Here is a 25980-nt window from a genome sequence, read left to right on the forward strand (position 1 = left end):
ATGAAACATCTATTCGAGAACATACCATCCGAGTCCTCCGAAAGACACGCTCCTCTTTCTCCTGAACATTTTGACTGCACCAGCTGGGTCCAACTCCTACACACCATACACACACACACACACACACACACACACACCACACTGTTGCGCACACACACACACACACACACACTGTCTCGCAGCTCACCTGTGCAAGCTGACGCACAGATACGAAGTGAAGGGAGGGGCGAGTGTTTACGAGTTTCAGTTTTTCTCTCTCAGGCTCTCATGTTGTCTTCCAATCACTTTTCCCACTCATGCTCCATTTCACTGCCTGGATCTCATATGGTTCAACAAATTCAGCAGAAAAAACTTGGCAGAAAGCTGCAGAAGTTTGTGCATCCAATGCTTAAGTGGAAAATGGAACCATTATAAATCATTAAATGAAATAAGGAGAAATATGGGTGCAATTCGTTGTGTAAGAAAAGGTCAAGACATGTCAAGGAGAACGTGCATGGATGTAGGTTGTAGAAATGGGTATAATTACAAAGGAGAGAATAACATTTTAATATTATCTAGACACCCTTTAATGACCCTTTAAGGGGTTAATATCATCATCATACACTCCACCTGACACTGAGACTTGTTGATTCATGTTGCCAATACAAACAAAAATGGAGGAGTATATGGTCAGCAGACACATAATGCACCTAACAAGTTCTGTTTTCCATTGTTGTGGATAGAGAAATGGATTAAGAGCTTTGGTTAGGTGTTGTCAATTAGATAAATAAATTATGGCTCAGGCTTGAAGATGTTCAAAGTTACACTACATGGACAAATCCCAGTCCTCATTTTGTCTCCATTTCCTCGTCTGATAACCTCCACCCTTCTGGGAAGATGTGAGATTTTATTCCATCACAAGTGTGTTAGTAAAGGTGAGAAGGTGAGGAGACCTGGGGTGCAGTCAGTGCTCACATTCATTTGTGTTCAATAGGGTTGGCGCTTTATAGCAAGAAATCCTTCACTCCAACCCATAACGCAGATCTTCATGGAGCTGGCTTTGTGCACAGAGATAGTGCCGTCCTGCTGGAACAGGTTTGAGTCTCGTAGTTCTAATGAAGGGAAGATTTCATGCTTCCACATCCTGAGACGTCATATATAAAATTGTGTGCCTCTAACTTAAAGGGAACAGAGTCAGTGGTGTAAAGTATTTGATTAAATGTACTTTGTTACTGTACTGAAATTAATTTTTTGCCTAATTTTTAGAGTATCAAAAAGGTATAAGTGACTTTTCCGCGCTACTCAACTACAGTTATGATTCAATAGATGTACTTTTTACTCCATTTTATTTTAATTAACAATGGGCGTTACTAATTACATTTTGTGCCTCTGCACTCCCTGACCATCTGCTGCCTCAAAGCAATTATTATTTTATTCATTTTTTCTGACCGCTGGCCTCATTTTTAGTCCAAGAAAGAGCTTGGATCAATTCATAAAACTTTGGGAACCAGTTTTTTTTTTTTGTCGACACTGAATAAGACTGAATATTTGTTTTTATTTGTCCGTTGAATGCTAATGGTTCTACTAGTTTGAGACATGATGGTAATTTTATTGGTTAACTAAAGATCTATTTTTAAGCTTTGCTACTTTGTCTTGTTTAAACTCTTTATTCCGTGTTGTGTTGATGGTTAATGCAGTGTTAACGAAGTGTACAAATCGATTTGTATTTTAGAAAATAAAACCTCAAATCAACTGTTTTTTTTGGCTTTTTATTTAAATGTGTCTGGGTGTCGAGGACTAGTGCATCCTCAAGCCTACGTTCAATAACTTGTGCTGAAAGTTTTGCAGTAAAGGTAGCTATACTTTCAGTCAAGGATGATTTTCAGGTCCTCTTTACACCCAAAAGAAGAAGCAGCTATGGCTGGAAGTCAGGTATCCCCATACTTTGGTCTATATACAGTAGTGTAGCTTCGTCATCTTCATGCAATTTACAGTATGAAGACTGAATGGGATCAGTCGCATCTTTTCATTGTAAGACCACAATGACGCTTCCTAGAGCAATTCAGTCATGTGCAGTATATTCACCCGAGAGGAATTCAATCAGATTATGACTCAATCTACTAAACGGAATCCGTTTAACAGAGAATCCAAACACCACCACCGATACAGGATTCTGATCAAAACAGCTCCTTGAGTGATTCGAATGAAAAATCTGAAGAATTTCTTGATTTTCTACAGTTCTGGAAAGTTAAAGTTCTCAGGATGGCTCTCGGATCACGGTAGCCATTGTGGACGCATGTCCTAATCACTCTTCTTTTGTTTGCTCTTCATGGGGATTAATGCAGGATGTGTCAAACATCGATCGGTATGCTGTGGAGATCAGTTGAACGTCTTTAACATGTTGGAGTGGCTGAGAGCTTTAATGGCTCGGAGTCGTTTCCAGAGCAGCTCTGGATTGAATAAATGAGAAAAGAAATTGTATGCAGTAATGTCACTTTTACACACACAGAGGTACTTTCTGGCCATGAGAGTCAGACCAGAGCGTATACACAACACAAAATAGCGCCAGCCAGAGGCCTACAGAGGACTATGAACAAGAGTATACGTAAACAAACAATGCAGTGCAAAAACAGCAGTCGAGAGGTGCAAAAAACAGCATGTAAAAACGGTATAATACGATTAAATATAAATAATGGCGGTGGAATGGTTCGAGATGAGTAATGAGTGTTCAGGTTGTACACTTTAGTAACACACGAGTGAGTGTGTGTTTCAGTTCTGTGTTGAGGAGCCTGATGGCTGTTGCACAGTCTAGATGTAAGGCCCAAATGCTTCGGAATCACTTTCCTGATGGCAGGTGTGAGAGGTGTGTGGGGTCTTCCATAATGCTGTTGCCTTTTGGATGCAGCCTGTGGTGTAAATGTCAGTGATTGAGAGAAGAGAGACGCCGATGATCTTCACAGCTGTCCTCACTACTCTCTGTAGGGTCTTGCAATCCCAAACCAGGCAGTGATGCAACTGCTCAAGATGCCCTCGAAGGTCCCTCTGTAGAACATGGTCAGAATTGGGAGAGGGAGATAAGCTTTCCCCAGCCTTCTCACGTAGGCTTCTCACGAGACGCTGCTGGGCTTTCTTGGCGATTAAGCTGATGTTAAATGACCAGGTGAGGTTATCCGCCAGATGATCAGTTGAGAATGTTCTCTGTTCTCCTGAAGTCTACAACCATCTCTTTTTGTCAATCTTGTTAACAGTTGTTAACTGTTCCACCTCCTCTCTGTATGCTGACGAGACCCTCCACGGTCGTGTCATCGGCAACTTGATGTGGTTCGAGCTGTGCATTGCCACACAGTCGTGAGTCAGCAGAGTGAACAGCGGTGGGCTAAGCATACAGCATTGAGGGGCTCCAGTGCTCAGTGTGGTGTTGCTGGAGATGCTGTTTCTGAGCCGGACTGAGGTCTCAGTGAAGAAGTCCAGGATCCAGTTACAGAAAGAGATGTTAAGGCCCAGTAAGCTCAGCTTCTCGATGAGATGCTGAGGGATGACCGTGTTAAATGCTGAGCTGAAGTCTATGAACAACATTCATAATGTATGTGTTCTAGTTGTCTAGGTGGGTGAGGGCTAAATAGAGGGTCATGGAGATTGCATCGTCCGTGGAATAGTTTGGACAATACGCAAACTGCATGGGGTCCAGTAAGGGTGGAAGCTGTGTCTGGATGTGCCTCATGACAAGCCTCTTGAAGCACTTAATCACGATGAATGCGAGTGCTACAGGATGGTAGTCATTGAGGCATGAGACTATACACTTCTTCGGCACAAGGACGACGATCGTTGTCTTGATCCATGTAGGAACAACAGTGCTGCTCAGGGAAATGTTGAAGATACCAGTGAAGACATCTGCTAGCTGTTCTGCAAATTCCCTGAGCACTCTGCAGAGTTAACCCACAGAAGTCTGCTAGACCAGACAACATTCCTGATAAAGAGAATCTCCTGGATGCCCTGCCACATGCCTCGGGTGTCTCCGCTGTCCTGGAAGTGGTTGTGGATTTTCTTTGAGTGTGCGCGGTTCGCCACTCTGATGGCATGAGATAGTTTGGCCCTTGCTGTTCTTAAGGCCGTCTTGTCCCCTGTTTTAACGGCGGAGTCTCTTTGCAGCGTATGCACTTTTTTGCAGTCATCCACGGCTAATAGCACCATAGAGTTCACTCAGTGCCTCCTTAGCATTAGCGCTGGGGGGAATGTACACTCAGACAATGAAAACAGTGGTGAATTCCCGTGGTAAAAAAAATGGCCTGCATCATAGTCACAAACTCCACTAGCGATAAGCAATAGCGTGAGACAAGCACAGAGTTCTTGCACCATTCCGTGTTGATAAACACACGCCACCACCGCAAGTCTAACCGCACAGAGCTGCTTTTGCCCGTTAGCCCATCTAGCTGGATGGCGGCTCCCAAACTCCGTCACTGTTTTCACAAAAACATTGCTCAAAGAAGCAGCCGTCTCAGAACTCTCGCTGCATCGAACGTAATCCAGTTTATTGTCCAGAAAGCAGACGTTTGAAAGAAGAATAAATGGGAGAGCTGGCTAGGGCTACCCTTTAGCCTAGCATGGATACCCACCCCCGCTTGCCAGGCTTCCGCTTCCTCGAGCAGCGCTTCTGACATCCCCTCTCACAGCCACCGGCATCGAGTGACAACAAGGGCTGGAGGCCTGGTCTCTGTGGCCGAGGTCACACCAAGCAGAGGTCACAAATTACATTAGACAGATTAGTGGTTGCATGATTCCTGTACCGTAACAGAGTCTGGTGGTCATATACATAAACACAGCTGTCTCTGGTATCCATGTTTCATGAAATCAGGCTAAATATGGTAAAAAGCACCATTTTTGGACCTGACGAAAAAGGACCAGTTTTTACCTTTAATTGATGAAATCTTTGTGCATGCAGGCACGTCAGGTTCTGGATCACGGTGCACTCTTCACCTGTAGACACTCCCTACATACACAAGACCAATAGATGATCATTACAGATCAGCGTTTCTCCTGCTTGATGTCAGGATTATGGCCCCGGACTACAGGTTTCAGATCAGCCACTTCACTATCACATGGCATGTCATATGATCGCTACAAGCCAACAGAATTCTTGTGCAATCAGCACATGTATACACGTCTCACCTTACACAGCAGACATCTCACTTTTGGTTTGTCTTTATATTCATAAATGTTTTGTTCTTTGTGTTTTTCTTTGGTTAAATAAAATAAACACATTTCTTCCACTTGTATCTGATCCTGCCTTGTTACATGACACTTTGAGGACATGGAATCACCCGCAATTGGCTAAAAGGTAAATAGGTGTTCCTTTTAGAGTCTAGCCAGAAGTGGTATTCATGGAGGAATTGCAGATCAAAATATCCCTACATCACACATAAAAACAAGGCCAAGAGACTGAACTATGCAAAAGAGAGGCAGGAACTTGGCAGCAGAAGCTCTGGATTGAAGAGTCAATCTGAAATATTTGTGTAGCAGGAGGCAGGTTGTTTATTGTACCCTTGTCCAGCACTTCAACAATGACTAATGACTATGTAGGCAAAAGCGAAGCATGGTGGAGGTTTTCTGCAAAGAGCTGCATTTCTGCAAACAAAATTGTGGTCAGGATTAATGATGTACTTCATCACGCAGTACGATCAGGGAGGCGTCTGATTGGCCTTAAATGTATTTTGCAGCAGGACAACGACCGCAAACATGCAGCCAACTTACAACTTCTGTGTAGAGAACAAAGAGCTCTGGAAGTAATCGTTTTGGCCGCCACAGAGTCATGATCTCAACATCAGTGAGTCTGTCTGGGATTACATGAGACAGGATTGAAGAGCCTACATTTACAGAAAATCTATGGTTAGTTCTCCAAGATGTTTGAAACAACCGAACTGTGGGCAAGCGTAGCTAGAATTATTGATGCCAACCTGTCAAAAACTTTTGCTATTTACTGTATATACACAGTGTGTACACAACTGTGTGAAAAAGAAAGTACACCCTCTTTGAATTCTACTGTTTTACATATGAGGACAAACATTTGGTCCTCATCAGGTCTTAGAATTAGGTAGTACAGAACAAAAGAGTTGCTACCATCACAAACCACTACGCTAACCTGATCTGCTTGCCAATCTCACAAGATCCACTGAGATCTTACCCAGAACAAAAATAAGTAAAAAAAAAAAATAAGGGATGTTTCTCATCCAAACAAAACCATAAAAAGGACACAATGCACCTTCATCCTCCAATTCTGACCTTATCTGACCTCCGATCTTATTTATATATCCACAAATCGACAGGTAGTTGTATATAAGGTCACATGGTGTTTTAGACGACTTTTGTTTTGATTCTGTGTGTGTTGTGTTCTTATAAAAAGCAAGCAATTGCATTCTTTTATGTCTGTAATACGTTTTAACATTAAATTCTGTAAAGCAACTTTGGGACAATGTCCATTGTAAAAAACCTGAATTGAAATTAAATGGTTCTGTGTGCATTGGTTTGTTTGTGGTGTGTAGGGTTTGTTTTTGGATGTTCAGGGTCTGTGCATGTTGCACTTTTTCTTGTTCACAGTTGAAAACACTAAATGTGAATTATGTTGCGTTTGTTCCTTTTTTTTTTTAATATAGAAAGCAAAAAAAATGGGGGGGGGGGGGGGAATCGCATTTTATTGTTTGAGACACACAAAAGAAAATGACTTATTTATACAGTTTCTCTAATCGTTTAACTTCCAAAGAGTACAATTTATTAAAATTTCCAGTACCAAATCTGATCAATGACCTAAAGTGCACAATATTTCCAGTCTGGCATTTAACCACTGATGTCCCACAAACCAAAATAACTCAGACACAAAATATGATGTAATTGTAAATATTTTGACCCAAAAAAAAAAAAGTTTAATACAATTATTTTACCATTTACTTATTTACAAAAGACAGTCAGATGGAAATTTTCAGCAGTTTTGGTTCAAGCAAACATTTACACCCTGTGGCACACACAGAACAGGTGAACACACTCGGGTAACAAAGCAATGAGCGAACAGAAGGTGAAGACAGACACCAACACGTTGAAAAGACGAAACACAGCACACGATGCCAATCTCACTGGGAAATGTGATGTGTGGATAACAATGGCAAATCATGAAGTCATTCAGAGAGAATGAAGAGAGACGAATTTAGCATTAGCCGTGTTTAGCGCAGAGTGAAAGTGATTTGGGCTTCGTATCAGTACAACCAAAGCACAGGGTCGAGAAGAAGAGACAGAAAAAAGAGAAAGAGAAGGCAGAGACATAGAAATAGAGAGACAGAGGTGAAAGACCTTGGAGAGGAAAATGAGAGCAAAGGAGGAGACAAAGAAGAAAAAGAACGTGAGGAGAAAGAAAAGAAAGAGGAAGAAAGAAGGTGAAGATGGTGAGGAGAAAAAGGCACCAAGGCAAATGAGAAAAGAAAGGCAGAAAGGACAAAGAGACAGTGAGGAGAAAGACAGGAAGGAGAGAGATAAGACAGCCAGAGACAGTGAGGAGAAACCATTACATCGTTCCCTCATTCCTCTCTTCACACTTTTTTATTCTTCCCTTGTTTCTCTCCTCACACTTTTCCATCTTTCCCCCTTTTCTTCCCCATTCTATCTGGTCTTTCTTTCTACTCCTCTAATCTTCTTACATGTTTTCTTGTCCTCCCCTTTTAAAATTTTATATCTTTCATCTCTCCTCAATCTTCTATTCTCCTGGATTTATTCCTACACTCTTATTCACCCTCATCTTCCTGTCCTCTTTTATTCCTCCATTCATCTCTCCTTTTGCTTATTCTCCTCATATATCCATCCTTTTTCCCAGTTTCTCTTTGCAATTAATTTTTTTCCTGCAAATGTTCATCTTTTTTCCCCCCTTCATGTTTTAACCTTGTTTTTGGTTTTTTCCCCCCTTTGTATTTTTTATTTTTTTTTTTTACATTTTCCTTTGTCTCGTACGGTGGCCGAGAAGTGCAACACAATAACAAATCCAAAAACACAACAACAGTTCAGACAAAGCAGAAAAGGTAGGTATAGTTTGTAAATAGAAACTTACCGATCATTGGACGAGACACCTGTCATTCAAGATATACAGGAAGTATGAAATCTTATAACTTTTTTCTCTTGTACATGTGTAAATTCTCCGTTTACTTTCAACTATTTTTTTATTTGGATTAGTGCACATTTAAATATAAGAAAACAGAAGTAAACAGAAGCAAGAAGAAACTGGGATTAATTCAAAGCTACTTTAAGGAAGGACATTCAGATGCAGTGATGTTGGAGATGCTGCAGTATATCAAAGATTTAGCACACTTTTACACAAACATTTTAACTTTCTCCTGCTGCAGACTGTTGTACTTCCTGAATATCTTGAATGACAGGTGTCTCGTCCAATGATTGGTAAGTTTTCCCATTCACAAACTATACCTTCCTTTTCCAGTTTGTCCGAAATGTCGTGTTTTCAGATTTGTTTGTGCTTCTGTATTTGTTCATTTGTTTTTGCATTTATTTTATTTTCAGATTTGTTGTGTTTTGCATTTCTCAGCCACCGTAGTCTCTTCATGTCCGATCCGTTACTTAGCTCGTCTTTCACTCCCTCCATTACTGCTCTTATGATTCACTGTTTCGCATCAGTATGAAAGTTAAAAGCATAAAAGTGATGCATTGATTTAAAGTTGGCATTTGTATTGATAAATCGTTTAACGCATTCGCATCTGTAAATATTATTTATTCCTAGATAAATCATTCGTCAATGCGCTTTTCATATTCAGAAAGTGACAATTTGACTAATATTTGATATGTAGATCGAGTTTCCTTTGCTAAACTGTTTCTCGAGCGCGTTCTCTCAGCATCGCTACTGCTGCGGAGACTGAGGAGTGTCCCGAGTCACATAGAATACAGATTTACATGGCAGAGGTAGAGCTGTAACTTCCAGCAGACACAACAGGAAAACATCTGCTTTTATTTCCTCTTTTTTTTTTTCATTTTTGCACTACAAAAGGTGTGTGTAAGGGGCCATGTGTTAGAAGTCAGTTAAGTAAATTGTTGATTTGCTGTCTGTCTAAACCAAAGAAATAAAAAGTAATCGCATTGGGTTGAATGAAAATCGCATCGCTTTCATTTATGGATATGGGCATCCCTAGTTTAGATACACACCATTCTTCTTCATTAGGGTACACACACGCACAGTAATCTAGTCCCACCCCAAACACTTGATTGACAGCTTTCGGTGCAAGGCATCGGAAATTCAAATGCAAAAAGAATTGCGTTTCCATTTGAGCTTTGAAAACGCAGACATGGTTGTTATTGCAGTTTGAATACGACATGGTCATAACTCGTAAGACACAGGAAATACTGTTGCAAATCCACTTTGCTTTTCTATTTAAAACTTGCCAGTCACGCCGCGTTCACGGAAGCGAATACGCAAATCTTGCCTCGCCAATTGCGTTCGAATGTTGTAACAATTTATGCGTCCACACATGGAAAAACACTATTCCTTTTAAAAAGTGCTCGGAATATCCTTTTATACATGCACACACGCAAATCCAAGATTCACAACACCCACACAACCACCCACTCGCTCGGTTTTATACACACACACACACACACACACACACACACACACACACACACACCCACCATATGCGCAACACCCACACACTAGTTACTGATTCCTCTGCAGTGCGATTTCTTCATTTTCACACGTTTAAATACGATCATATTCATGCTGGAGCAACTTTTTAACAACTGCTCACAAGTTCACAAAAGTAGATCCAGCTTCTAGAATCCAGTTTATTTTACACAACTTTCTGTTCACAAGTAATTCTACAAAAAACAATGAAAAAAAAATTTTAAAAACCTGCTCTCACACACCAACATTAACAGGCTGTTGATCCTCATATCCAGCTTCTGTTATACTGTATGTTTGGAATTCATTTAACAATCAGAACACACACACACACACACACACACACACACACACACACAGTTGTAACTACTAACTTCACATCAACTCGTTCTTCAGACGTGAAATTGCTGGAGCTGAATACGGTCTCGGTCTTTTCATATACACTGTAGACCAAAAGTATTGGGACACAAGTATTCGTTCTTCCTCCAAACCTGAAGAGACACAATTGCATAGAACATATTTGGATGACATGTTTCCTTAGGAACCTGGAGACCCAAACCTGTTCAACATGACAGTAACCCATGTAAAGCAAGAGGCAGAGTTAAAGCTCTTCTGCAAATCTCCACAAACTCTAGTGGAACATCTCACCAAAGGTTTATTACAGAAAATGAGAAATAAATGTGGAATGAGATGTTCAAAAACACATAGCAACTTTATGGTGAGGTGTCCACAAATATTTTGCCCATATACTGTATCGGAACATTCAACACTACCACAATAACTATTATAGAAAAGAATGCAGGTTTGTCCAACTGAACCCCAAAGAGTGCCATAATGTAGGGGAAAAAAAAAAAACAAAAAAAAAACATGGAAGCTTTGAAATAATATTGATAAGTGAAATTATTTATTGAACCGATACATTTTCCATTTTATAAAACTAAAATAAGACATGAGCAGACACCTCAGGAGGAGTTTATTACACTGTAGGTTTTGAGTACAGAGATCACGGTCATATTCCAAAAGACAAAGGATATTTGAGTGTGACCAAAAACACAAAGACCAACCAAGAGACACTGCTGAAGGGTGATGTGTGACATTTAACATTCATGGTCATAACCCTGAATCACTGCAATACTCGTGGCTGGTTGCTTTATTAAATAAACTAATTATATATATATATATATATATATATATATATATATATATATATATATATATATATATATATCCTATATCCATCAACTGCGACCCCTTTATCAGGAAACAAACTTGACTACAGTTCCAATAATGAAAATATGAGGTGAAATCAAAAAGTTTCTAGACGAATGGTCCTTACTGGTGCTATTCTGACCATGCGAGTTACAGCATCTGCGATTTCATCACAGGCCGCGAGTTAGAACAAAGAGCAATTATTAAATTCTGCATAAAACTGGGCAACTGGACTGAAACAATCAGAGAGAGAGAGAGAGAGAGAGAGAGAGAGAGAGAGACACAGATAGCTAGAGAGAGAGACAGAGAGACACAAAGATAGCTAGAGAGACACACAGATAGCTAGAGAGAGAGACAGAGAGAGAGAGAGAGAGAGAGACACACAGATAGCTAGAGAGAGACAGAGAGAGAGAGAGAGAGAGAGAGAGAGAGAGACACACAGATAGCTAGAGAGAGAGAGACACACACACACACAGATAGCTAGAGATCGAGAGAGACACACACAGATAGCTAGAGAGAGAGAGAGAGAGAGAGAGAGAGCGAGAGCGACACAATGACAGCAAGACAGACAATCAGATAGCGAGACAGACAGCTAAAGAGAGAGACAGACAGACAGACAGACAGACAGACAATCAGGTGTAAACAATTAGTAACTGATGAGAGACACAGGGACACAATGACACCTGGTGGTTAGACAGAGGAACTACAAAAACAAAAATAGGGCAAAATCCTGACAGAACCCTTGGATTCTGGCATTAGGTGCCCATTATCTTGTTTGTTTGGTGGCTGCATAATTAAAATGTTGACCTTTGGATTGGAAGGTCATGAAAAATCCCAGTATTACCAAGCTGCCACTGCTGTTTGAGTTTTAAGCATTACATTAAGGGCGTCTGGCATTAATATAAATGCCTCTGGTTCACCAGTTGTCCTTCCAGTTGTACTAGCTGAAGAATCTATTGCCTTAATGTCTAGCTAGAAAATGTCTGGCCTGGTTCTCTATTTGGAGAAGCTCTGGGTTAAGTGAGATGGGGTTGAGTGTCGTGGGCAGGGGTGAGCTGGGATGGGGTATGTTGGGCTGGGGTAAGATGGAGTTGAGATAAGATGTGCCTGGGTGAGATGGGCTCGGGTAATAGGTGGGCTGGGGTGAAATGGGATGGGCTGAGATGGGTCGGGGTGAGATGGGATGGAGTGAGATGGAAGAGGAGGGGTGAGACGGGATGGAGTGAGATGGGAGGAGTGAAATGGGATGGGGTAAGATGGGTCAGGTGAGATGGTTCGGGATGAGATGGGTCAGGTGAGATGGGATGGAGTGAGATGGGTCGGGTAAGATGGGATGGGGTAATAGGAGAGGCTGGAGTGAGATGGGTAGGGGTGAGATGGGATTGGGTAACAGGGGCTGGGGTGAGATGGGATGGGGTAAGATGGAATGGGGTAACAGGGGCTGGGGTGAGATGGGATCGGGTAATGGGGGCTGGGGTGAGATAGGATGGGGTAAGATGAGATGGGGTGTGCTTATTTGGTGCAGGGTAGTGTGGCTACTTCTTAATATACTGAAGGAAGAAAGCGAAAGTGTCCTCTTACTTGCGATTTGTTGTAGGATTAATGTGTGTTTCAGCAAATGTTAAAAGTGAGTACTGATAAATAAGTAGTCGTGTTCACACGAGCGAACCCGTGACAAAAATAAATCCGCCTCATTTCTGATTTCATTTCATCCATGAAAATCTCGCATCACGACAACACACTATTTCAGCATTTGGCAGAAAAACAGCAGCGGATCAATTTTCTGCAGTGCGCCTTACGGACAGAAGAAGTGTTCCATACATATGCACTCATACGTGTCGAGCATGCACACAGAGAAACGTGCACAACCCCCCACTCACGCCTGCACAGACCCTCGCCATTCCGCCACATCTCCCCACTTTCCTCTGATGTTCCGAAATAGACGCAATCATGACCATCACCTACAACAGGGTTTCACGAGCACAGATTTCTCAGTAATGGATGATGGTCACACTTTACACAGAGTAATATGGGCACACACACACACACACACACACACACACACACACATACATATTTGAAGATTGATTTTGACTAATACAAAGCAGAGGTCATTTCAAATTCTGCTGTTATTTTCCATAAACCTTCAGCAGCTCTCATTTACCACACACACACACACACACACACACACACACATCTGATCTACACTATACTGGCAAAACGCTACCTGTGGACACCTGACCATAAAATTATGTGCTTACTGAACATCTCATTCCACGTTTTGTCTCATTTGCTCTTATAATAAGCTCCACTCTTCTGGGAAGATGTTTCACAAGTGTGTTAGTAAAGTCAGGTACTGATGTAGGTGAAAAGTTGAGGATATCTGGGGTGCAGTCAGTGTTTACAGTCATGATGTTTAATAGGGTTTAAAGCTCTGGACAGTGAAGCTAGACAGCATCAGATGGTGGTCTGTAGGATGGTTTTGGAGGTGAAGAAGAAGAGGAGGAGAGTGAGGACTGAAAGAAGAATAAGATGGTGGAAACTGAAGGAGGAAGAGTGTAGTGTGAGATTCAGGGAAGAGGTCAGACAGAGGCTCGGTGGTGGTGAAGTGCTGGATAATTGGGAAACTACTGCGGAAGTGATGAGGGAGGCAGCTAGAAAAGTACTTGGTGTGACATTTGGAAGTGCAGGAGAGCATAAGGAGAAAGAGTTTGGAGAAACAAAATTGGGATCAACAGAGTGATGAGAAAAGTAGGCAGGAGATGCAGCAACAGGTGATGAGGGATGTTGTGAAAGCCAAGGAAAAGGCATATGAGGAGCTGGAGGAGAAGTTGGACACTGAGGAAGGAGAAAAGGATTTGTAGCGATTGGCCAGGCAGAGGAACCGAGCTGGGAAGGATGTGTTGGAAGTTAAAGCAATAAAGGATGATGATGGAAATGTGTTGACTAGTGAGGAGAGTGTGTTGAGAAGATGGAGGAGTATTTTGAGCAGCTGATGAATGAGGAAAATGAGAGAGAGAGAAGGTTGGATGATGTGGAGTTAGTGAAGCAGGAAGTGGATAGGATTAGTAGGGAGGAGGTGAGAGCAGCGATTAAGAGGATGAAGAGTGGAAAGTTGATTGGATCAGATGACATACCGGTAGAAGCATGGAGATGTTTAGGAGAGATGCAGTGGAGTTTTTAACCAGATTGTTAAACAGGATTTTGAAAGGGGAGAGGATGCCTGAGGAATGGAGAAGAAGTGTGCTGGTACAGATCTTTAAGAATAAGGGAGATGTGCAGACCTGCAGTAACTACAGGGAATTAAGTTGATCAGTCACACCATGAAGTTATGGAAAAGAGTAGTGGAGTCCAGGCTGAGAGAAGAGGTGACCATCTGTGAGCAACAGTATGGTTTCATGCCGAGGAAGAGCACCACAGATGCCTTATTTGCTTTGAGAATGTTGATGGAGAAGTATAGAGAAGGTCAGAAGAAGTTGCTTTGTGTGTTTGTGGATTTTGAGAAAGCGTACGACAGAGTGCCAAGAGAGGAGTTGTGGTATTGTATGAGGAAGTCAGGTGTGTTAAATGAATGGTGGAGGTGGAGGTTGGACTGCATAAAGGATCGGCTCTGAGCCCTTTCCTGTTTGCTGTGGTGATAGACAGGTTGATGAGGATGGTATTGTGATTTGTGGTGAGAGTAGGGAGCAGGTTGAGAAGAGCCTGGAGAGGTGAAGGTATGCGCTGGAGAGAAGGGGAATGAAGGTCAGTAGGAGTAAGACAGAGTACATGTGTGTGAATGAGAGGGAGGGCAGTGGAGGGGTGCGGTTGCAGGGAGAAGAGGTGGAGAAGGTGGAGGAGTTCAGGTACCTGGGGTCAACAGTGTAAAGTAATGGAGAGTGTGTTAGAGAAGTGAAGAAAAGTGTGCAGGCAGGGTGGAGTGGGTGGAGAAGAGTGATAGCAGTAGTGATTTGTGATAGAAGAGTATCTGTGAGAGTGAAAGGGAAAGTTTATAGGACTGTGGTGAGACCTGAGATGTTGTATGGTTTAGAGACAGTGGCATTGAGTAAAAGACAGGAGGTGGAACTGGAGGTAGCAGAGCTGAAGATGTCGAGGTTTTCGGTGGGAGTGATGACGATGGACAGGATTAGAAATGAGTTAATTAGAGGGACAGCACATGTAGGACGTTTGGAGACAAGGTGAGGGAGGAGAGATTGAGATGGTTTGAATACTGGTGTCTTAATAATTACAATCAATATATATATATAATTCTATTGGTAATTATAGGTTAAATGAGGTGAGTGATAAAGGATCAATGTGAAAATATGGAAACGTTTCATGCTTTCCACACGTAACATTAGACAAGTGATGTGTAATAATTTTTCATGCCTAGTTTGAAGCAGGAAAGTGACACAAACACTTCAATTATTCTACCCTGCAGGATTCCTACACCACTTAAAAACATGGCTTCATTCTTACTATGCAGATTACAGCAACGTCCAAACTGTTACCACAAAGCTGGAGGCATACAATTGTATCGAATGTCTGTGTGTCCCTGTGGACAAAGCGAGCTCCAATAAGATATGGGTTATAAGGTTTGAAGTGGAAGATCTTCTGCTGTAGAGCTCCTTAACCACCTTTGGGATCACCTACATCAGTACCTGACTTTACTAATGTACTTGTGACTGAGGTAAACCAATCTTTAATCAAGTGGAGCATCTTCCCAGAAGAGTGGATGTTATTATAACAGCAAATGGGGAATAAATGTGGGACGGGAGGTTCAAAAAGCACAGAATCTGATTGTCAGGTGTCCACTATATGTGTTTTGCTTATATAGTGTAGATCAGATTGTCCATTTAGTGTAGATTAGACTTATTGTCACTGACTTTCTCTTGCTCTACAGTGTGTATTTGTGTCTGTGTAGGCGGGTGTCTGACACACACCAATCTTTCCCTCCAATGTCCTCAAAACTTAAGGTGTCTGAATACCTTTACCCATACAGTGCACTTAAAATGCCTGCTCTCGTTCAGATCATGAGACTAAAAGAGTCAGGAACAATTTGAATAGCCGCTAAATATAACTCATAGAAAGCATGCCTTCGGAGTTCTCACTTTGAATTTTTGGACTGTGACAGTCATGATGGACAAAACGAGAATGAACTCCAGGCTCTAAAATATAAGTATTGATGTCGTATTCATGTGCAGTGATAATGGCGCCGCTACACGCTACACAAAGCGTACGGTCCTCGCTAATGACCGCTGGGTTTACAGAGGAATTTGTTCTGAGCAGCACAACACCACCTGCTCGGCTTAACGAGCTCCGTAACAAACAGAGGCAGAGAGACAAACGAAAGCAGCCTAATTAGTGGAAACCCGTTGCTGCGGTCGTTCTTTTGAAAAAGATGAACGTAGACACGCGTGGCCCCCTGGACCAGAGGCAAGGAGTCTTCATAACAGGAGAAAAATCTAATAAAGGACTTCCTGCAGAACGCCAGAATGATGAGATCCATTTCTGCACTTTGTGCGTCAACACATGACTCATTCGTAGGCTCGGATTTGGGGTGAGAAAAGCAGGTCGTCGGAGGGGTTTCGGGGTTTTTTTCCCCACCTTACACACACACAGACACACTCATACACACACACACTATTGTAAGGACATTGTGTACAATTTACACTCGTCTGGTATCTCTTGCAGCTTGTTTGGAATGTTGTTGTTATTTTTTCCAGTCAGGTGCTAGGCTGCTTAACAACTTTAATTAATCACAGGAGGAAAGTGGTGTGAAGGGAATGTGAACCAAATCTATTAGTTAGGGAGAGATACGATACAATTAAAGATACACGTCAGGCAGTGAGATCCGGTACAGATATGGTACAGATAGTTCACTTTCATGTCTTTTGGTTCAGACACACAGTAAATCATCAATTTACTTAAGTGCCTTCTGGCTTCTAACACATGGCCCTTCGTAGTGTAAAAAAAAAATCAAGAGGAAAGAATGAAATAAAGCCAGACCTTGTTTTCCTGTTCGGTCTCCAGGAAGTTACAGCTCTACCTCTGCCATGTTAATCTGTATTTTATGTGACACTCTGGACACGCCTCGGTCTCTGTAGTGTTCTCGAGAAACAGGAGAAATCAATCTATATATCACATATCGGTTACAATTATTGTTCACTTTTTAAAATGCATCACATATTTCACTTTTAGGGTGTGGAGATTAATATCGTCATCACAAGTAGGGGGGGCTAACTTACCCTAATGCTCAAAGCAGGCTTGGAAGAAACATATTGTCGTGTTCACTCCTTTTAATTAACAAACGTTTCCCATGGCCAGCCACTGCCCGGGCATTCGGGACGCCACATGAGCAGAATGCTGAGGATGTGACTCTAGCTAGAACCCCTTCAGGGTGTTGGAACATGAAATAGAAATTGCTGTGATCCAAATGTGCCATGCTGGTTTTGTGATTATTAATTTTTACACCATTCTGCCCATGGTTAAGTTGATATGCAACAAGAAGTGCTGTTGTTCTGCATTTATTGTACAGTGTTACGTTATAGGCACACATGCACTTTACAATGTGTTGGTTGTCATGTAGGTCCTGTGTTGTCTTGTGTAGTAACTTGGTCCTGAAGGAACGTTGTTTTACTGTGCACTGTGAAGTGGTCACTCAGTGGATAAGATGTCATTAGGAAGGTTGCAAGTTCAGATCCCAGCACGGGCAAGCTTGAGTAACCCTCAACTGTTCAGGTGTATGAATGAAAGAATTGCATGTACCAACTTTATATGGTTGAAATGATACCAGCCACATGATGGCGTAGTCCAGAGCTACGTTTTCCAAAACTAATTTACGCTACATTCAAAGAAAGAAAGAAAGAAAGAACCTTTTTACATGCTTCTTTTACCTCATGACTCTTGGGGGAAATGAAAAGTTAAAACGTGGGATCACTCAGCTGGAGAGAAAAACCAAAAAACTGTACATACTTCTAGAAATAGTAGAACATCATGGAAAGGAAAACTACTCAATCATGCTAGCTCAAACATCTTTCCTGGCATGCTAGTCAGCTAGAACGCGGTTAAACTCGGACATGGAAACGCAGAAGAGAACAATCAAGAGTTAATGACACTATTTTATTTTAATTTTTTGCCATAAAATTTCTTTTTTTTTCACTTGGAAACATGACACTGCCCCTGGTGGCTGGGAGTAATCAGCTCTCATACAGAGATACAGCATTGTGGTATGAGGCACAACAGGTTGATTCAAAATATACACGTAAATTGAAGCCCTTGTTAGAATGTATATTATATTGTATTGTATGTGTTGTGGAATGAACTGCTGGTTCTGGTTTGAAGTTGGTGAGAGGTGTGCACCAAACGGTTCTGCATGTTCAAATTACACTTCCTCATTCCACACACACACACACACACACACACACATATATTCCCATGCCATGCCACCTTTTTTTGTAGGCTTGGAAAAAGCAAAACCATTTGCAAAACTTTCATTCAGTTTATATCAGAAATAACACCGCATCATTTACATCACGTGCTGAAAAATGCAGAACATCTCACATCTCATGTCTCTTATGGGAAAAGCCTGAGTCCACTGAGGCAATGAATAATGACTCATGTCCAGGTTTCTAACAATATACAGTGCAGCTCAGGATGATGTTTAATACCCCATGAGAGATATGAAGTGATGGAGAGATGGAGGGATGGAGAGTGAGGATGCAGCTGCTCATACACCATAATGCACCAAGTGTCACCAGGAACAGTTTGGCAATATCTTACCCATTCTCATACCCATATATATCGATTCTCTCTCTCTCTCTCTCTCTCTCTCTCTCTCTCTCTCTCTCTCTCTTTCTCTCACACACACACACACACACACACACACACACACACACATATAAACTCAGAGTAAACATTATAAAATCTTACCTTGAGTCTGCCATCAGTGACTTGCAGGCTGGAGTAAACGTAGCACGCAGTGGGGATGAAGTGTTTTACACAAGAGCTGTGAGACTACGAGAGCATGGCATACTACAGAGAGAGAGAAAGAGAGAGAGAGAAAGAGCAAGAAGAATAGAGAGAGAAAGAGAGAGGGAGAGAGAGAAAGGGATGGGGGAGGGAATTATGAGAAAGCCACAGATGGGAAAATGAGAAAAAGGCTGCATATGTGTGTGTGTGTGTGTGTGTGTGTGTGTGTGTGTGTGAGAGAGAGAGAGAGAGAGAGAGAGAGAGAGAGAGAGAGAGAGAGAGAACGAGCTTAAGCATGTAGGGATGCAGTATTGTCTTTTTGTTCCCACTGCTAAACACAGGTTGCAAAAGTATTGGCACCCCCACATGCACTACACAGTAAAAACCTCCACTGCAGAGACAAACAGTACAGAGTCTCCTTCTAATTCCTGACGTGGTTGGAGGCACATTTCTATCTCGTTTAAATGAACACACTTCTGTTTTCGCTCGACATGGTTCCTATGTGGAGACTGAGAAGATCTTAACATTATGTGGGGTCTTTTTTTTTCTTTGTTGAGTTTAAATATCCTGGTACGTATTGAAATTCATGGTGCTATCAGTCTTCTTTCAAACCCCATCGATCAACAACTTATCATCGTTTGGTCCAATTTCATTGATAACTAAGCTTTGCAGAAGGTTTTTGGGAATCATTATTTCTTCTCATATAAAATACATGCCCATGATGTTCACAACCAAAAGCTGACCAAAACATCTGTTTTATGCCATGTTCCATCCATTGCCTGACTTTTATTAGTTGTCATATGCTGAATGATTTTATATATATATATATATCTTCATATTTGTTCAGTATTATAATGATGCATCCATGTGGTGGTACCAAATAGTTTGGAGACTCAAGTGTTTACAAGAAAGCACTTTATTTATTTATATTCACATGCTATCACCTTCAAAATAGTCCTTTTCCACAGCAATACACTGCTCCCAGCGTTCTTCTGGAATGTGTCCTGGAAGTCTTCTTTTCAAAGCACCTTCTGCGATTCATGCCGGATCTCCGCAACGGTGTCAAAACAGCAAGCTTTGATCTGGATCTTCATCTTTAGGAAGAAGGTGAAGTCCACAGGAGCCAAATCTGTTGAGTAGCATAAGTGTGCAAGTGAGATCATGTGGATTGTTCTCCGATGATCATCATGCACGAGTTGCTGAATGGTTTTTACATTTTCGGGGGTCGAGCTCATCAAAGGTCCTCCTGATCTCTCGTCGCCTTCCAGTGATGTTGTTCCGATCTTGAAGCGCACATGCAGGTCGAAATTTCTCAAACGACTATGCGCAGCCTCACCGTATGTCAAGCGCATGTCACGTCAAATGTCTCTAGATGGGATTTGCCCAGTTTCACTTGAAATTGCCCTTTGTTCCATGATGAAATCGAAGACGTGGTAATGCACGTGGTCAGATTAGCACCAGTTGCACAGCTCCTGATATACACCGGATGATGTTGTTTGGCACACTGATTTATAAAGGTCAGTGCTTCTTGTGACTGGACATGTGCAGAGGAGGGACATGGGGTATATCAGTAGAAGAATGCTGAGGATGGAGCCACCAGGAAGGAGGAAAAGAGGAAGACCAAGGAGGAGGTTCATGGATGTGGTGAGGGAAGACATGCAGGTAGTTGGTTTGAAAGAGGCAGATGTAGAGGACAGAGAGGTATGGAGACGGATGATCTGCTGTGGCGCCCCCTAATGGGAGTAGCCGAAAGAAGAAGAAGAAGGAGAAGAGTGCTCCTTGTGACTGTGCATGCAGCCTTGTGCTGCCATCTGTTGGTGTGTTACAAAATTAGTAACTTAGTAACTGGGGACAGAAGGTTGTTAGTTCAAATCCCACCACCTCTAAGCTTCCACTGCTGGGCCCTTGAGCAAGGCCCTTAAATGCTATAAAGCTCCAACCCAATTGAACACCTTGATGATGAATGTAAACACTGACTGCACCCCAGTCCTCCTCACCTCACCTACATAACTACCTGATTTTACTCTTTACTTACACCCTTCGGACTGAATAAAACGCCACACAAACTTCCACAAAATCTACTGGAACATCTTCAGAGAAGTCTGGAGCTTATTATGAGAGCAAATTGGGACTAAATGTCAAATGGGATGTTCAAAAAGTATCCATCAAGTATCCATATAGCATACGTGTATACAAACTTTTATTCTTTATTCCTGAATCCTCATGATTCAGATGAATGATGGCAACACTGTTCTTCAGCCCATGACAAATCTGTCGCTGTGATTCACATAAATCTGCTCATCAACGTCAGAGTTTCACACCAGCTGTTCTTCTGACATACAGTACTGGTTTCTTCATGAATGAAATTCTCAACTCATTCAAATCGGTTTTAAATGCAAGGTTTCCCACGAAGTCCATTTCGTAAAAATAAAAAAAAAATAAAAAAAATCATTGTTTTTTCCCCTTGTTTTATTATTATCATTTTTTTACTTAGCAACGAATATGACTTAAAATGTAGTTTAGTACAAAACTGCAAACAAAAACATACTTAAGTAACTACAATGTCTATAATCAAGTCAAGTTCAAGTTTATTTCTATAGCGCTTTTCACAACAGACATTGTCTCAAAGCAGCTTTACAGAAATCAACAGTGAAGGTGAATGGTGTGTGTTTATCCCTGATGAGCAGCCGTGGCGACTGTGGCAAGGAAAAACTCCCTTAGATGTTATGAGGAAGAAACCTTGAGAGGAACCAGACTCAAAAGGGAACCCATCCTCATTTGGGTGACATCAAGAGTTTGATCATAAATCTTTCAACCGTACAGAACACTGGAGAGTGAGAACTAACATGAGCACTGGAGTATAAGATTATAAGTAATGTTCTTTCTACAGTCTTTATGGTTACAAAACTAGGAGCTACTGAGCTCAACATTTGTGATCATCACAGATCCAACACCAGCTTCTCCATGCCAGAGCCTTTAAACACTCCAGGAGGTCCAATATCAAAACTCCACACATGTAGCGGGATCCAATTGGCACTGGTACGTCTCTAGGTGGTTCGGGATGTTTGCGAGTTCGGCATCTACTTCTTCAATGGTCCATAATCTTCATTAAGTGGGACGTGACTGGAGCTGGCCAAACCTCAGGATGCCTCCGGATGGGGAGAGAAAGAGAAGCAGTGGAGAGGAATTAGCGTAGCTGCTGTTCATGATATTCACAGCACAAGTTGATAATGTGCATGTGATCAGATGTTCTGGAGCACAAGGTTATGATGTAAGACGTATGTTATGTGTAGCATACAATCAGCATTTAAACCAATTCCACTACTCTTAGCTTTTGTAGGAGCTTAGTGGTTGAGGCATTGGACTTTAGATCCGATGGTCATGAGTTCAAATCCCAGCCACACCAATCTGCCACTCCTGGGCCCCTGAACTCATTCTTCTGACTTCATTACGTAGAAACCTTGAGGGAACCAGATTGAAAAGAGATCTTATCATCAATGCTGAATGTCCATTCATTACAGTTCCATCAATGGAAAAATCCATCAAATGGAAAATGGCCATTAGAGCAAAGTGCTTATATTCATTTAGATTAATTACAATCTAAATCCATCTTCGCGCTCCATGGATTACATTTACAGCATTTTTGCAGAAGCTCTCATCCAATTACATTTCTCTCATTTATACAACCGAGCAGTCATGGGATTAGGAGCCTTGCTCAGGAGCGCAGGACTGGCAGATTGGTGTGTTGCTGGGATTTAAACTCAAGACCTTCAGATCCAAAGTTGAATTTGCACCTCCCAAGAAAATTCCATCCACAAGGCAGGTATGGAAAGTAAAAAGGGAAAGGATCACAGAGATTTAATGATCATGTGTCAAATGACTAATCAATGAATGTTTAAATGTGCAATTCTACAATAGTGTGCAAAAGTTTTTGCACCCCTGGTCAAGTTATTATTCTTTTTTCCTAATTTTTAAAGTGAAACAAAATAACGAATGCAAATGAACATTCGGTGTCACCCAGATGAGGATGGGTTCCGTTTTGAGTCTCAAGGTTCCTCATTGCCGTATATAAGGAACAAACTGATACATTCTTTATTACTGCTTAATTTCTGTAAAGCTGTTTTGAGACAATTTCCATTCTTAAAAGCGCTCTACAAATAAAAATTAATTAAATCGAAATCTTAATTGCAATCGCGGCATCCTTGTTTTGCCGAATCAATATTAAACACCCCATGTGCCACATATCAGAGCTTGCAAACCCTTTTTTTAGCAGCCAAGACTCTATTCATAGAAGTTTTATATTCTTAGGCCACCTTGTATGCCCAATATTAAGTATGAACTGTGTTTTAACATTCTTTCAGTTAAATATGTATTGCATTATACAGCATTTGGCAGACGCTATTATTACAGAACGAGTATAATTATCCCATTTTAAGCAGTTAAGGTTGAGATGGCAGCTGCTGTGGCAGCTTGGGGGTGCTGGGATTTAAACTTTCAATCTTCCAATCAGAACATGTTAATCACAGAGCTACCACTTCCTTAATCATTTCAGTTCTTTGTGTAGTTTGAATGCAGGTGTATAAAGGAAATTCTAAAGAAGAATTACACTGTACACTGTAACAATCATCAGAACAATACAAATTTTAATATAAATATATATTTGTGTAAATGTGGACTTTAACAGACCCAGTTTTCAACCGGGAGTCCGCGACCCCTAGGGGTTCTGGAGCGGTACTGCAGGGGGACCGCTAATTAATCTTGAATATCAAATAATTTTTGTTAAAAAAAAAAGGTCAAAACAAAGATCAAATATTAAATTAAAAAATATTATGATTATTACATTTAAGTTTTATCAAACATAAAGCTGATGTTTATGTAAATGCATAAACGTCCACCTGATAGTAAAAAAAAAAACCCCAATGTATGAAACTGCTAAACTATTAAAATCTAAGACTGTGAACAACTTCATTAATTGTGATATATGTTTGTTATGATGCATAAATCTTTTGAAGATTTTAAATTGATATTGAAATTGATGCGTGTACATGAACAACATCATTTTAATTGTCTTAACATAATATATTTAGTGTAATATGATTGGTGTCTATTATTAATATCAGCGTCTCTGGTCAACACATTTTGTATCAGAAGGTCCCTGCTCCATGTCTGTATCATTTAAGTGGTTTGACCTGAAAAACGTTTTAGATCTCTGTTATAAATTTAAACGAGAAGAGATTAGAAGAGAAATTAGAAGATCATTTTTTCTCATTTCAGGTTAAAACGTGTCGGAAATCTGAGCTGCAGTCATTTCATGTTCTCTACAGGTGCAGGGAAATGAGATTAGGTTGAAAAGCACTGCTTTAAGTTAATGCAAATATATGAGCACTCGTGGCCCAGATCAATTTAAACACCACGTTTGTGGATGTCTCCAGGTGATAACCAGACATTATTAATGTTCAGCTCTTCAGCCACAATCCTGTGAGTGCCTACGATCTCAAATACTGAAGTATTAATGGCTCATAGACCTAAATGATCAACCATGATCTTAGGAGGGAGATAGAATTAACCCACACACACACACACACACACATACACACACACACACACACACACACACACACACACACACACATGCCCAAATATGCCTTCAGGTGTGTTAGATCCAGTCTTTCATCCTGTCGAAACTGTTCTCCTCATTGCTTCTGATTTATTGACGCCATCATGCGAGTCTCCTCCAATCTCTTGGCAGATTAGCCTTCTCAGAGCCTGCGTGCCTTCGCACTGGTGCACTTTTCTTGGGTTGCCTTGGTAACCCTTCAAAATGTTCTCGTCGTGCTCTTTTCGCTCTTCTGCCATATGAATATTCTTCATATACACATAAAGCCTGCATGTTCTCATGTCTAATTTCTTTCCAAAAACATTGAGCTGGGGGATTTTAGAACATGATATTATTTGAGTATAAAATGAAGGAGGTTGCCAGATTGCAAAAAAATCCCAAATTGTGTTTAAACAAACTGAATAGAACCTGCTTTTCAAGTGTCTCCAATGTCCGATAGCATATGTGCTGTTTTATATAAACAGGCTGGACCAGGTTAATGCAATAGTCCTGAAATGACATAAACATTATAAATATCACAATCCACCATGATAATGAAGCCTGTGTGTGCTCCAGTGAACAAATTAGAGTCATCATGATCATCATGCTGAAGCCGTCCCTGTGAGCCATCCAACAATAGCTGCCATTGATCTGACCTTTTCCAGCCTCACGGCACAAAACATTCCTCACTCGCTGAAAGAAATTAGCCATGACACATCCGGTCAACGCAGCTTGATGTTCCCCCGAAGCCATTTCCCACCTACAAACACAGTTGACTGGTACATGAGGACAATCCAGTCGTGCAGTAGTAGGTGCAATGTGTAATTAGCACATCTGAGAGCGGTAAGACGCAATATAGCATATCGCTGCAGAGACTAGACTAGCAGCGAGTCGGTATAATTAGCGTCACTATAACAGTGTGAGGGCTGAGCTGAAATACACACCTGCACACTTCAACACTGAATCTCATAACCCCAAGATAAGATGGATAAAGTGTTACTCATATTCCTGCTGAAAGCCCAGCTGGTAATAAACCTTCTTTCAATCCCATTTTCATTCATTTAATCGTCTTTATCTTAACGACCAACCATTTAAAAAATGTAATGAATTATTTAATGGTCCAGAACCAATAGCTTAAAAGAAGGAGTCAGAAAAGATAACATTTTTAAAAAGCTGCTTGCAGCAGTCAGGAGCTGCTTGTTGGCAGCTGGATAATGCACACAATTCATAAGCAATGCACAGGAAAAAAAACCAGGAAAAAAAAAATACTCTTAAATATATTAATCGCCAAGTATCGCCAAGATGCCACTTTTGGGGCCCTTGAGCAAGGCCCTTAACCCTTGTCTAACCCTGCACTCTGACCTCAGCTTCCTAACATCGCTGCATATGCGAAAAAATTAATTTCACTGTCCTGTAAAGTACAAAGCACCTTTCTTTCTTTCTTTCTTTCTTTCTTTCTTTCTTTCTTTCTTTCTTTCTTTCTTTCTTTCTTTCTTTCTTCAAATGTTGTATCAACAATAATCTCAGGTGGCCAATAAAAACATTTCCAATATATTAATTTTATGAATCGAGGTTGCTGTTGACCTGCTTG

At 41.1% G+C, this 25980-nt stretch overlaps 1 protein-coding gene across 2 annotated transcripts in view; it reads right to left on the reverse strand.

The window, feature by feature from the left end:
- Positions 1 to 18944, reverse strand: part of rap1gap2a (RAP1 GTPase activating protein 2a) — a 112166-nt gene extending 93222 nt beyond the window's left edge. Inside the window, exon 1 of one of the 2 annotated variants that reach the window (XM_046863242.1) lies at positions 18755 to 18944. In XM_046863242.1, coding sequence (XP_046719198.1) covers positions 18755 to 18768 — 14 coding nt within the window. In that variant the 5' untranslated portion in view covers positions 18769 to 18944. Of the gene's footprint in view, positions 1 to 25; positions 129 to 18754 lie in introns of those variants that run through there. The other variant, XM_046863240.1, reaches the window with a different exon arrangement.
- Positions 18945 to 25980: the final 7036 nt, after the last annotated feature.

Source organism: Silurus meridionalis, chromosome 12 (assembly GCF_014805685.1).
Source record: "Silurus meridionalis isolate SWU-2019-XX chromosome 12, ASM1480568v1, whole genome shotgun sequence".
In the NCBI taxonomy this organism is placed as follows: domain Eukaryota; kingdom Metazoa; phylum Chordata; class Actinopteri; order Siluriformes; family Siluridae; genus Silurus; species Silurus meridionalis.